At 42.9% G+C, this 15302-nt stretch overlaps 1 protein-coding gene across 2 annotated transcripts in view; it reads left to right on the forward strand.

The window, feature by feature from the left end:
• The window catches only part of LOC143718319 (uncharacterized), a 33636-nt gene that overhangs the window by 17395 nt on the left and 939 nt on the right, over positions 1 to 15302 (forward strand). For both annotated transcript variants that reach the window (XM_077209375.1, XM_077209376.1), the window contains exons 3-4: positions 3732 to 4575; positions 8384 to 8481. In XM_077209375.1, coding sequence (XP_077065490.1) covers positions 3732 to 4575; positions 8384 to 8481 — 942 coding nt within the window. The remainder of the gene's footprint in view (positions 1 to 3731; positions 4576 to 8383; positions 8482 to 15302) is intronic.

A 15302-nucleotide genomic window follows, 5' to 3' on the forward strand; every position in this document is an offset into this window, starting at 1 on the left:
GGCCGAACTGAAGTCCACAAAGAGGATCCTTGCATAAGTCCCTGGTCTGTCGAGATGTTGCAGGATATAATGCAGTCCCATGTTGACTGCATCATCCACAGACCTGTTTGCTCTGTAAGCAAACTGAAAGGGATCCAGCAGGGGTCCAGTGATGTCCTTCAGGTGGGCCAGCACCAGTCTTTCAAACGACTTCATGACCACAGACGTGAGAGCGACAGGTCTGTAGTCATTAAGTCCAGTGATTTTGGGTTTTTTGGGGACAGGAATGATAGTGGATAGCTCAGAACAGGTTCTACTCGCGGGACGATTCTGGATCACATGACACCGTTACTACACAGCGCTGGGAGATCCAGTGAGAAAGCGTTTGAATTCACCATAGTATTAATAACATTGCTACTGCAAGATCTAGTTGGAAGCATTCAAATTCGGTGCAGAATTTTCTGTTATAAACCACAGATATCAGATTAAACAGCACTGACGTGGAAACCAAGAGAAACTGTGCCATGAGCGTCCAAGTTAAAAAAGGCTTTTTAAAACTAGCAATGCAAACTGTAACGATGATATTGTGGCAGAATGTTTTTCGTTTTTTTTACGTTATTCATGCACAGAAGTCAGTCTCTTCCTGGAACGATGTAACAATGTTTTTGTTCAGGGAAGGAGGAGCCGGAAACCGGCAAAAGTTTAACACTTTAGTTATAAAATAAACAAACACAAAACAAAAGTAAAGCGGCAGCCCCTCACGGACGACTGCCGCATATAGGGCCCTATAAAATTTGTTTTATTTTTTTCCAAATTCCGTTTTATTTTTCCCCAAATTCTGTTTTTTCTGTTTTAATTTTTGCAAATTCCGTTTTTTCCGTTTTAATTTTGGGGAATTCATTTTTTTTTACCCTTTACTGTTATTTTAGTCGTAAAAAGAGTGTGACTTTTATTTAAACTTATATAAACTAATATAATTTATTTTACTGGACAATTTAAAGCTCATAACCATTAATATTTTGTTGTTACCTGAAGTACTTCGAGTGCAGTGTTTGCATCATGCAGTATTTGTCCTAAAAAGTAAATATGATGTTTGTTACCTTAATAAATTTAAGGTCATTCCTGTTTTATTTGTGTACATTTTAATCATTAACATTAAAAGCACACTCTTTTTACGACTAAAATAACTCCACCGAGAGCTCTCGGACACACTCGGTCTCTCTCGCGCACTAGTGCGCTCTCGGACACACTCGGTCTCTCTCGCGCACTAGTGCGGTCTCGGACACACTCGGTCTCTCTCGCGCACTAGTGCGGTCTCGGACACACTCGGTCTCTCTCGCGCACTATCGAGCACGCTCTCGGACGCACTCGGTCTCTCTCGCGCACTATCAAGCGCGCTCTCGGACACACTCGGTCTAACGCAGTGTCGCTCGTGGCGGAGTTCGCTTAATTCACTTTTGTCCTGTCCGGAGCGCCTCGGTGTGCACAGAGGGGAGGGGTTGTGCGTGTGTGTATGTGAGAGAGACGCGTGAGTGACAGAGACGGAGGGAGAGCAGGGAAAGGAAATGCAACTGAAAGAATACGCTCCGTGTTTTAAATGGCGTTAAAAAAATGAATAACGAAACGCGACCGGTGTTGATTCTGTGGCGCACTGCGACTAATTAGTCTATGTGTGGGAAGCACTGCATAAAAGTCACGTGGGAACTGCTCGGCTCGGTACTGAGGGCTTAGCGTCAAGTTTCTTAACTTTTTCGCCAACGAAAGCAGAGCCGTGGAGAGCCGCTTCGCCATGATTTCATTGTTTTGCAACGTAAATGTCCCAGGCCTGGTCCTCTCGTCCTTCACTGTCATCACTCCTCCTTTTATCCTCCAGGAGCTACTCCGGGAGATACAAGGCCAGTGTGGCGCGCATATAAGGCTTGTTAGCAATCACGTCACTGGCCACACTCCGTTCTCACAGCTCTCGGCCCCGCCCTGCTTGCCACAAACGATCATACCGTCCTTCCTCTACTTCACTCGTGCATTTCTGGCCTTTTCTCCTTGTAAACAACCCCATCCCAAACTATTCCCAGACTCCTTTCCCCATAAGCAGGTAAATAAATATTAGTCCCCACCAACAAAAATAACACTGATGTAATGGATTAGTCCACTTCGGTGGCTGAACCAAAAAAAGGCTTGACGCTCACTGTCCAAAGGATTCCATTGCCCACAGCAAATAGTGTTTATTATAAAAAAGTATATACAAAATAGTGAGGCCAAAGACTGTGACTTCCGGTTCTGGCCACACCCAGGTAAAGTCACAGGTCCTTTATCCCCAGAGGCCTTACATCCCCAGCTTCAACCCATAGATGGTGTCAGCTCACATTAAATTTGCATCTCTCAAAGAGAGCGCTCTTAAGAGCTAAGATACATTGTTATCTGGAAACCCAGCCCAGGGGTGTTCAAACTCGGCCCTGGAGCTCCAACCCTGAAAAAAAACAACTCACCTGCCTATAGCCTCAGTAATCCTCAAGACATTGATGAGCTTGTTCAGGTGTGTTTGATTAGGGTTGGAGCTAAACTCTTCAGGACAGTGGCTCTCTAGGACTGACCTTGCCTACCCCTGGGTTATGGCGCTTTTCCACTGCATGGTACGGCTCAGTACGGTTCGGCTCGGTTCGGCTCGCTTCGCTTTTCCACTGCGCGGTACGACTCGGCACGGCTCGGTTCGCTTTAGCTCGGTTGCTTTTCCACTGCAGTTAGTACCGCTTCAAAGTGGGTGGGATTATGACTGATCGTTTGTCCGCTCCTCGGCAACCAACAAGAGGAACGTCTGCACTTCTCGTCCACTGACCACGATTCAGCCATTTCGTTTTTGGAAGTTTTTTTTCTTAAAACCGTTGTTACAGCGGCTGTTATTGGTTATTTAAATCCAGCGGGTTTGATGTCTCGCAAATACAATGACGCTGGTAGTGACGATTCTGTCTGTCTGACCAATCAGTGATCTGCAGTGTTTTCACGTAACATTTTAGTATCGGTACGGTACGCTTGGAACCTCAACAGACCAGGTACCATTTAAAGCCAGCCGAAGCGAGCCGTACCGTACCGTACCATGCAGTGGAAAAGCGCCACAAGCGAGCCGTACCGAGCCGAGCCGTACCGTACCATGCAGTGGAAAAGCGCCATAGCGTGCCGTACCGAACCGTACCATACCATGCAGTGGAAAAGCGCCATTAGATTCAGGTGTGTTTGATTAGGGATTGATCTAGACATGGGGTGTCCAAACTCTGTTGAGTTTAGCTCCATCTTGCCTCTACCCACCTCCCTGGAAGTCTCTAGTATGCCTAGTAAGACCTTGATTAACTGGTAAAGGTGTGTTTAGTTGGAGTTGGAACTGAACTTTGCTAGGCAGTGGCCCTCCAGGAGCAGGATTGGACACATCTGATCTAGACTCTGCTGGGCAGTCCCTGACCTGAAGTCACCAAACTTGGTACATGTATTGTTCTCATCAAGCCGGAAAACTTTCAAAAACGCATGGATGTGGCTATTGTAGTTAAGGATCATATCACCAGCAGTTGGCCTAGTTAATTTACCTACTTAAATGCATCTGCCCACCGTGTGACGATGGTGCCGTAGTGCTTGAGCCTGTTATCACTTTTTACAGCTATATTGATGGTTTTGATGCTTTAAATGTCTAAATGTTTTGATGTCTGTTTCTTTGTGCCATTAAACTGGGGTTAACATATAGTTGTTCTTTTTTTTGTGTGCCTTAGATCTGATGATGCTAAAAGAGGAGATTCAAGATCTGAATGATACAGTAGAGAAAGATCAGTTTGAGAAACATATCACCACAACTGGAGAAAAATCATTAAGTTGGTCACAGACTGAAACGACTTCAACAAAAAGAGCTCAAAAGACAGCAAATAGAAGTTATTTCACCTGCCAACAGTGTGGAAGGATTTTCACTCAAAAAGGAAATCTTAAAACTCATATGAGAATTCACACTGGAGAGAAGCCATACACATGTCAACAGTGTGGAAAGAGTTTCACACATAAAGGAACGCTTTATACCCACATGAAAGTTCACACTGGAGAAAGCCCTTACACCTGCAAACTGTGTGGAAAAACCTTGAATCGAAAAGGAAATCTTAAGACTCACATGAGAGTTCACACTGGAGAGAAACCTTTCACGTGTGATCAGTGTGGGAAATGTTTCACACGTAAAGAGAGCCTTAATAATCACGTGAGGGTTCACATTAAAGAGAGCTTTTGTAAATGTCATCATTGTGGAAGGAGTTTCACAGACAAGAAACAGCTTAAGAGGCATTTATTAACTCACACCGGAGAGAAGCCTTACATGTGCCATTACTGTGGAAAGAGTTGCGCAAACAATACAAACCTTAAAGTCCACATGAGAATTCACACTGGAGAGAAGCCTTACAGCTGCCAACAGTGTGGAAAGAGTTTCACTGGAAAAGAAAATCTTAAGATTCACATGAGAGTTCACACTGGAGAGAAGCCTTACCCCTGCAAACTGTGTGGAAAGAGATTTGCACAACAGGGAACCCGTTATAGCCACATGAAAACTCACACTGGAGGGATTCGTGTATCTTTAGTGTGAGAAGAGATTCACACATCATATAGATCTGAAAAGTCATTTGCAAGCTCATTCTGGCAAGAAATAGCAGTGTTCTAAATGCAGTAAGAGGTTTAGGAAAAGTAGCAATTTCAAAAATCATCTGTGCATTCACTCTGGAGGAAGTAGGGAACCCGTGGGTCCTTAAACCTTTTAAACGTATTAAAGGGTTAGTTCACCAAAAAATGAAAATTTACAAACAGTAAGACTTTTTTTAATCTTAGGAACACAAACAAAAATCCTTTAAATTAAATCTGCAGCTACACAACTACAATTTTGACGCTTCAAAAAGTTCATAAAGAGATTGTAAAACGAATCCATATAAATTGAGCGGTTTAGTCCAAATTTTCTGAAGAGCCACGATCACTTTATATGATGAACAGATTAAATTTAGGTGTCAAAGTGGTAGTTGCGTAGCTGTCAATGGAGGGACAAAAAGTTATCACATTTCATCAAAAAGATCTTTATTTGTGTTTTGAAGATTAACGAGGAGAAGAAAGTCTTAACTGTTTGCAAAGATTTTTAAAAAATTGGAGCGTAAACAAAGACGCTTGAAAAGGCAAACATGATTTTGATTGTCTGGAGATTGTGATGGTTACTGATTTGCATAACAGAGCTGCTAGAGTGATTTGGCTGTTATTAGTTGGACAAGAAGTAATGGGGGAAAATCTAAATATACCAGCAAGTGGCTTGAAAATATTAAGTTATTGGACTGGTTAAAACCAGTAACACGAAATGATTTGAAAGCTGTTGCGGCATTCGTAAGAAATGCTTTAAATGTGGCTCTATGGGTGTTAAGGCCGTGGAATCGCACATGCAAGGAGAAAAGCACAAGCGATATGTGTCAGTAATGCAAACAGTGCGCTTTTCGGCGCCTCTCGCTGTTTTCACGTCAGTTCGGGTGACTTCTGTGAATCGTGCAGATCCGAAGAGTTTTTTTTAAGGGGGGGGTGGGGCTGAGAGGGTCTGATTATAATTTCACCAACAGTAAGCTGGAGGTAAGGAAATTTTTGGTTTATAGTTTTATATAATCTACTAGTCATGTAATGTATTAAACATTTCAACCAGGCCTATTTCAATTGGGTAGGTAATGTTGTGCAGGGGTTTTTCCTGCATAGAGAATTACGAGGCGGCCGCCTCCGTCAAATTTAGTGCCGCCTCCAGGTTTCGACAAAACTCGGACAGACAGTCACATGCTCAGATACACTTTTTCCACTGTGATGTTCTGTTAGTCGAAATTCGGCACAACACCGACCTATGTCTATTCTCAAACCAATAGTTTGCCGATAGTGCTGTGCGGATCATAATCCGCGGCTCCGGTGCGCCAAGTAATAAAAACATAACATTCCAATTAATCGAGGGTGGAGGACAGATTAACTATTATAATTATAGTGTTTTGAGTTTAATAAAGTCACGGATCTCTCATCACGGTAAAACGCAATAAACGTGTGTCTTACTTTCATTTTCAACAACCTAATTCTCTTCAAGGAAAACCAATCAAGGAAAACATATCAGGTCTCGACATCCGGGACACGTTTGTGTTCTTTTTAAAGAGGATTGTACTTGCCCAACCGGACAAATGCCCTGATTAAAACAATTTTCAAAATCAAAAAATATAAATAAATAAATAACTAGGGAATCACAGAAATTGCGAGGATGATTCTGATTTTATAACTTATATGATTGTAAGTGGCGATTGATGGCCTATAGTTAATAATATAGGCCTACCTAATGTAGGCCTGCTGATGGTAACACAGTTGCGCTGTTGAGAATCGCGCAGTTATTTATAACATATTATACTGTTAAGAAACATCACATGACCAGAGTCCTGTTTTCCTGAATAGCTGCCAGCACGATTGAAACCGAGACACTGATTTCATAACAGTCCAATAAACAAATAGTTAAAATTAAGTCACTTACATTTTAGACGCATGACTGTTTTTGTTCTGTTTCAGCAGCGAAAATAGTTCCAAACAAAGATCACAGCAGAACCATAACGCAACCCACAGGAACACTCAGCCATGTTTCATTACTGAATGATTCAGCATTTTGAACGAATCGGTTGAGTCAAAGATTCAATTACCCATTCATAAACTGCCTCATTCTGAATAAATCAGCCGTTTAAACTAATCGTTTGAATGAATGACTCAATGACTCGCTCATTAAGACGCCTGCAGCCACCTACTGGCGGTTTAGTTACAAAGTAGGGCTGTGCGATATGGACAAAAAAAAACTATCATGATTTCTTGATTTTTTTTACAATTTCGATTTTAATCACGATTTTGACACAAACAGACATGCTTTACAGTTTTAATGCATTCTGTGTGAATTTGAAACATATTTCCAAAGGAAACCAATTAGAGCTTTATCGTGTAGCACTACATCTGGTAAAACGTTACACATTGCTCTTTGTATTGTTGTAAAATACTTTCATGAAAAACAAGATAACAAAAATCAAAAAGATCAATTATTTTATATATAGTCTACTATAAAATTAAGACATATTAAGTATAGCACAGCTGTTTAATGAGGCAACAACATATGATAGATAGGACAGAACAAAAAAGACTATTAATAATCTTTCATTGCGCAAAAGTATTAAGATATGATTATGAAAGACTCCAATACAGTGCGGCACAAACCGCTTATGCGCATCCAGAGCACAGAATGATGCGCTTGAAGCAACACAGTCACAGCGTGCAGCTCTTCGAGTCCGCATTGAAAAGTTCAAAGCACAAAGGAAAGACATAGCGATGCATAGTGTATGATACAGTCTCCATGCAATAGTTTATTGAGCCTTTTCTTTTAATAGTTTTAAAGTTCAGTTACTGTGCGCGTGTGCTCTCCAGTGTTGTGATCTAACAAACACACGGTAGAAACGAACATGATTAAGGTACAGTCCAGCAAGATAGTCATTTAATGCGAAACCATAGAGTTTTATCTACAGATCAAGTATAATAATATTAACATTGAATCAACTTGGAGAGAGTTTCATCGTTGTTTTTCGTAACCGAACGCGACGCGCTGTTTGAACGCTGAATGGAGAATGACTGACAGCCGCAGCGGAGGGAACTGCTTGTAAACCAATCAGGTAATGGTATTCCCTTCCCTTCCCAGAGAAAGAAACTTGGTGAGGCAAGCCCCTTTGCGCTAATATTTCCATGCACTCGCGCTCCCTTCTGGCACGCGCACCTGTTCGCAGTTCACTGAATCTCTGGTACCCGCCAGGTCTGTTCTGTTCTCGCGCTCAATTTAGGTGCGGTGCATTCTGATTGTTTCGGATAGCATACTGGGAGGTTGGAGCTGGGAGCGTGAAAAAAAATAGTGCTATGAAGCGATTTAGAAATCGCGCATGCTCAAATCGCGATTTTAATACGATTTCGATTAATCGCACAGCCCTATTTCAAAGTATCATTCTTTTCAACATTCCTTATTAATTTCATTTTACTCTATGTGCCTATAGGGGTGGGCCGGGGATGGCAGGGGTTGGTGGCAATATAAGTATCTAGATATTAGCTTGAAGTGACTGAACATTGTGAGGTTGGAGAGTGTAGGGATGGTTTAACCCAGGTAAGGACCTTATACTATGCATATCAGAAACCCCAGAGAAAGCAGAGAAATTGCGCACACACACACAAAAAAAAAATCCTTCTGATATCCATACATCTGAGGTAACTTCTGAAGATGAGGGCCATGATGAAATAATCAAAAGGAAGTAAAGGTTGATAAATACCATAACTTAATCAGTGTTGTCCTTTTGAGAAGTAATATGAATGTTTCACTTCACAGGCGTAATGCAGGTTCCCTGAATTGTATGGAGAATGATTCTGATAGAGATGATACGCCAGGAAAAGAATCACGGATCGCAGCCTCCACTGATTCTCCAGGTAATCATCTAATTCAGCGGTCTAATACTGGTCTCCTTTCCTTTTTATAATATTTTTTATATATTTTTAATGCAATTTTTTTAGAGATTTTTTTATTTATTTTTATTTTATATACCTTTAAACTCCTAGATTTTATCAATAAATATTCTTTCAACTTAAATTCAGAAAAACTCCAAAACACGCAGAACCAGCTCAAATCAGATTAACCAATTGTTTAACGCTCAGAGTGGAGTGAGCTCTCATATCCTAAAACTATGATATCCTAAAACTATGGACTATCCTAAAACTATGACATCCACAATCCACTGGGCCAACATCTATATAACGCTTTTAACAATAGATTGTTTCAAAGCAACCTTACAGTGATAATAGGAAATTAAAGTAACAGATATTGTTTTGGCTTTACAGCAGCTCTAGAATAAAGTTATTGTCCAGCTAAAGCTAGTTTTGTATTGATTCTTATCGAGAAAAGTTCTGATAGGGATTTATCAGACGGCCTGCAGTGTTAATTTTTGTGTGAAAAGATTGCATTTGTGGTTTTTTTTGGAAATATTAAATTTCATATATATTGTATTTAAATAAGTCAAGCACTTTTCAAGTACCTCTTCGTTATTATGGCTGTTTTCAAGGGTTTTCCAGGACTTAAATTTCAAAAAGTCACATTCAAGTACTTTAAGCACCTTGGCATAGGCACGCCTTGTAGAGGGCGCTCTCGCTGAATGTGCTGATTGCTATCAATGTTGAAAACAGATGTGCAATATGAACAGTCATTCCACTAAGAAAAAGATCATAGACCATATTACAATGTTGGTGTATATAAATGACACCAATAAGTTGATAATTTTCATTGTAACGAAGGTTCAGTGTAGGGATGAAAGAAGACAAGGGTCGACGTAACGGGGACTCGTATACTTTATTATAAATTAAAACAAAATAAAGAAAATGTGCGCCACATGCGCCTTCACTGTAGAAATACTACAGCACAGTTCAAAGACACTCTTTCCTGCTGGCTCAGCTCTCAGTCCACTTTTATCAAACTCTTCCCGATGTGTAAACTCATTCCATTCATAAAACTCTCTCCGTTGTTCAAAACTCAGTCCGTTTGTCAGCCAGCAGGTCGTGAGTGTTGTCACGAGTCCTTCTCTCTCTCTCTCTCTCTCTCTCTCTCTCTCTCTCTCTCTCTCTCTCTCTCTCTCTCTCTCTCTCTCGCAGCAGCCAGCTTTTATGCGGTCTCCCCTAGGGCAATTACTGCAATCAGACACAGGTGTTCGTTATTTTGCACTTGACCCACTTACTTACCGCTCTGCTCCTCCCTCACTCTCCCGCTGCAAACTCAGCAAAACCACACCCCCCTCACTACATACCCCCACCGCCCGACTCAGGCCGAGGAGCCATCCGGCCTGCAGCCCAACTATTCCAACTAATGTACAGCCCCGGCCGCTCCTCACCCTCCATCTCCTGAGACAGGACTGCACCCATCCCCCTGTCCGACGTGTCCGTCTGCAGAATAAAAGGTAGAGAAAAGTTAGGAGCTTGTAAGAGCGGTCCGCCACATAGAGCAGCCTTTATCTGGGTAAAGGCCTGCTGACACGGCGCCGTCCACTGGACGGTATCTGGTGCATCCTTTTTAGTTAGATCAGTCAGCGGCCTAGCGAGGTCCGAATAAGTAGGCACAAACCTCCTATAATATCCCGCTAGCCCCAGGAACTGTCTAACCTCCTTTTTGGTCTTAGGTCTCGAACAGTTCACAACTGCTGCCGTCTTATCAATTTGGGGAAGCACCTGTCCATGACCCAAGTGGAAGCCCAGATACCTAACCTCCACACGCCCAATCGCACATTTCTTTGGGTTGGCCGTGAGCCCGGCCCCTCGCAGCGCCCTGAGGACAGCCCGCAAATGCTGCATATGATGCTGCCAGTCATTACTATAGATGATAATATCATCCAAGTAAGCAGTGGCATATGCAGTATGCGGCCGGAGAATTCTGTCCATCAGGCGCTGAAAGGTCGCCGGAGCCCCGAACAAGCCGAAAGGAAGAGTGACAAATTGGTGTAATCCAAACGGCGTTGTGAAGGCAGTTTTTTCTTTAGACATTGGAGTTAAGGGGATCTGCCAATATCCCTTCTTTAAATCCAGTGTCGAATAAAATCGAGCGGTGCCGAGCCGATCAAGCAACTCGTCAAACCGAGGCATTGAATACGCGTCGAATTTCGACACAGCATTCACCTTGCGATAATCCACACAGAACCAGACAGAGCCATCAGGTTTTGGTACCAAAATTATCGGGCTTGGAGTGTGGGCGGAAATGTACATAGAAAAATATAGTCAGTTAATCATGTATTAATTTAGGGCATAACATATCGCCGGCGTTGAGTCGTCTCTTCACAGGCGTCGTGTCGTCTCATCACAGGTGTTTCGGGGCATCTGAAGTCTCCGTGAGAGGCTGGATACAAAGTAGCGTCCCGAGATAACAGCAGAAAGGCAGATGGGAAATAATTAGCATAGATGATGTTCATAATGTTAATGCATTCGAACTGATTCAGCAGTAGTATAAAAGGTAAGCATTAAGTGAATGCTTGGTTAAATAGATGCGTCTTTAATCTAGTTTTAAACTGGGACAGCGAGTCTGAGTCTCGAACAATATCAGGAAGGCTATTCCAGAGTTTAGGAGCTAAATGTGAGAACACCCTCCCTCCTTTAGTGGACTTAGATATCCTAGGAATGAATCCTAGGAAGCCTCGAATTTAGTGATCTTAAAGAGCGTGATGGATTGTATGGCGATAGAAGGTCTGTTAAATACACAGGAGCTAAACCATTTAGGGCTTTATAGGTCAGTAGGAATACTTCGTAATTGATACGTAACTTAATAGGTAACCAGTGTAGAGATGATAAAATAGGTGTTATATGATCATATTTTCTTGATCTAGTAAGAACTCTAGCGGCTGCATTTTGCACTAACTGTAGCTTGTTTATTGAGGATGCAGGACAACCAGCTAATAAGTAAGTAAGTAAGTAAGTAAAATTTATTTGTATAGCACTTTTCTCAGATGAAGATCACAAAGTGCTTCACAACAAAAGAAAACCTTATTATTTAACTTTATTATTAAACCTTATTACCTTATTAAAACCTTATTATTAAATAAAGCATTACAGTAATCTATTTGTGATGTCATGAATGCATGAACTAACTTTTCTGCATCAGAAACAGATAGCATGTTACGTAGCTGAGCAATTTTTCTAAGGTGGAAAAAGGCTGTTCTTGTAACATATGAAATATGATTTTCGAAAGTCAAGTTGCGGTCTAGTATAACACCCAGGTCTTTTACTGTAGTGGATAAAGTAACAGGACATCCTTCTAAATTAAAGTTGTATTGTAAGGGATTTTGTGGGTAGTTTTTTGGACCAATAAGTAATACCTCCGTTTTATCTGAATTTAATAGCAGGAAATTACACGTCATCCAGCATTTTATATAATTTAGACACTCTGTCAAGTTAGATAAGTCAGTGTTTTCATCTGGCCGTGATGAAATATATAATTGAGTGTCATCAGCATAACAGTGGAAATTAATTCCATGTTTTCTTATAATATTACCAAGTGGCAGCATATATTGAGAATAGCAGAGGGCCTAGCACCGATCCTTGCGGCACTCCATAGTCTACTGACGTTGTCTTCGATTTTTCCCCATTTAAACAGACAAAATGATAACGGTCTAATAAGTACGATCTAAACCAGCTTAATGCCTGTCCCTGAACACCAGTGTATTTTTGTAGTCGACCCAAGAGTATTTTATGATCTATAGTGTCGAACGCAGCGCTAAGATCCAGTAGAACTAGTATTGAGATACAGCCTTGGTCATAAGCTAAAAGTAAATCATTTGTAATTTTGACTAGCGCAGTTTCTGTGCTATGATGCGGTCTAAATCCCGACTGAAATTTTTCATAGATATCATTTTCTTGCAAGAAAGAGCACAGTTGAGCGGACACAATTTTTTCTAGTATTTTAGACATAAATGGAAGATTTGAGATGGGTCTGTAATTTGCTAAGTTATTTGGATCTAATTGCGGTTTCTTAATGAGAGGTTTTAGTACTGCCAGCTTGAATATTTTTGGAACATAACCTAAAGATAAAGACGAGTTAATAATATTAAGAAGAGGCTCTTCGACTACAGGTTACACTTCTTTCAGTAGTTTAGTGGGTATTGGATCTAATAAACATGTTGTTGGTTTAGATGCAATGATAAGTTTATTTAGCTCTTCCTGTCCTATAGTTGTAAAGCGGTGTAGTTGCTCTAGAGGGGCGATAATTGAGGCTGAATCATAAGACACCATAGAGGATTGTACATTTACAATTGTGTTTCTGATGCTTTCTATTTTCTCATCGAAGTAATTCATAAAATCATTACTACTATATTGTAACGGAATATTTTGCTCTGGTGATGTCTGTTTATTTGTTAGTCTAGCCACGGTGTTAAATAAAAACCTTGGATTATTTTGGTTATTTTCTATTAGTTTGTGGAGATGCTCAGCCCTGGCTGCTTTTAGAGCCTTTTTATAACATGACATACTGTCTTTCCACGCGATTCTAAAGACCTCTAAATTAGTTTGTTTCCATTTTAAGTTACGAGTTTCTCTCTTGATAGCATGCGTAGCACTGTTGTACCATGTGGCTTTAGTTTTCTCTCTAACCTTTTTTAATCTAATTGGTGCAACAATTTCTAATGTACTAGAGAAAATGGTGCTCAAACTGCTAGTCATTTCCTCTAGTTCATCTGTTTGTTTGGGTTCACTGAGCAGCTGAGATAGATCAGGTAAGCTATTTGAGAATCTATCTATAGTGGTTGGAAGGATTGTTCTGCCTGGTCTAAAACGTGGCGCAACATGACAAATTTCATCAGTACGTATTATGCAAGTTACCATGTAATGATCAGTGAGATCGTCACTTTGCGGTATAATATTTATATCAGTTGGATTGGTTCCATATGATATAATTAAATCTAGTGTATGATTTAGACGATGAGTGACGACGACATTGATGATCGAGAGAGGAACAGGCCTGTATTTTAGTTGTGTTGTGTTTTGTTTATGTATTTGTATTTTACTTTAGCCAGCAGTCATCCGCGAGGGGCTGCTGGCAGTTATATTGATTTTCGGTAGCCACCAGTCGTCCGCGAGGGGCTGCTGGCATTATTTTGGTTAGTTCGTTTTATTTTAAATAAAGTTTCTTTGATTGTTCGCCGGTTCCCGCCTCCTTCTTCCCTGAACATTGCTACACTGGTGCCGAAATCCGGGAAGAGAGAGGAACAGGCCTGTATTTTAGTTGTGTTGTGTTTTTGTATTTATATTTTACTTTAGCCAGCAGTCGTCCGCGAGGGGCTGCTGGTAGTTATATTTATTTTCGGTAGCAAGCAGTCGTCCGCGAGGGGCTGCTGGCAGTATTTTGGTTTGTTTGTTTTATTTTAAATAAAGTTTCTTTGATTGTTCGCCGGTTCCCGCCTCCTTCTTCCCTTAACATAGCTACAGCCTGAAAAGTACCCCCCTTTATACTCACTGGTATTTGGTACAACCCAGCTCGATCGGGGGCGGCCTGCGGTGTGTCAGGGACCCTAACCAGGGTCCCAACCTCCATCACTGGACACTGATCGATAAAATGACCAGGGTCCCCACAACGTCAACAGGCCGGCCCAGTCCTTCCCGCCTCCCCAGTGGTGGGAAGTGGGTCAAGTGGTTGGCGTGGGGAGAGCATGGGTGCAGTGAGAGGAGAGAAGCCGGAAGCGGAGGCTGTTCTCCCATGCGGCGCCCTAGGTGCGGGGACAGGCTCTGCCCCGGTGCCGGTCCTCCAGCGGGGTGCCGGTCTAGGAGGGAAATTCCCACGGGACCTAGCGAGAGGGACAGCACGGGAAGAAACAGAGGGATGGGGGAGAGAGGGAGAGAGAGAGAGTGAAGCAGCTGGAAGGGGTTCGCCGACCCCTGGGCACGCCACCATCTGGTCCTCTGCCAACTGGATGGCCTGGTTCAGCGACGTCGGGCAGTGGCACTGGAGCCACTGCGCGGTACTCCGGGGGAGCCGCGCCACGAACTGCTCCAGTACCACCTGGTCGATGATTTCCTCGACGCCGCGTTCTTCAGCCAACAGCCATTTGCGGCGCGCGTCCCGGAGCTGTTGCTTGAAGACGAAGGGTCGACCAGATTCCCCGAGCTCGAGGGTCCGGAACCGCTGTCTGCTTTGCTCGGGGGTCCGGCCGACCCGCTGTAAGATGGCGCGCTTGAGGTCTCCATAGACCAGGAGGTTCGGGACTGGCAACTGCTGAGCGTCGATCTGTGCCTCTCCGGACAACATCGGGATCAACCGCACTGGCCGGTCCCCGGGCGGCCAGCCCCAGGCCTCGGCCGTCCTCTCGAACAGGTCGCGGAACGCTTCCGGGTCGTCCTGTGGACCCATCTTGTGAAGCGGACCTGGGCCGAGGCTAAAGCTGGTGTTGGTGGTCCAGCCCGTCCCTCCCGGTCTATCCAGCTCCGGAACAGCTTGCGGTCCTCCTGGTGGGCGCGGAGGAGCGCCTCTAACCGGCGCTCCTGTTCCTCCTCCACGGCCGGCAGGACATGATGTTGCTCTTGGTGTAGACCCGCGAGCGCGTGGATGACATCTGCAAATGGGGACGGAGGCTGTCTGGCGGCGGCTTCTTCTTCCATCCGGGGTTTCGGCACCAGTGTAACAAAGGTTTAGTGTAGGGATGAAAGAAGACAAGGGTCGGCGTAACGGGGACTCGTATACTTTATTAAAAATGAAAACAAAGAAAAGGTGCGCCACATGCGCCTTCACCGTA

This window comes from Siphateles boraxobius, unplaced genomic scaffold (assembly GCF_051911475.1).
Source record: "Siphateles boraxobius isolate OS27281-9 unplaced genomic scaffold, OSU_SipBor_1 61, whole genome shotgun sequence".
NCBI lineage: Eukaryota > Metazoa > Chordata > Actinopteri > Cypriniformes > Leuciscidae > Siphateles > Siphateles boraxobius.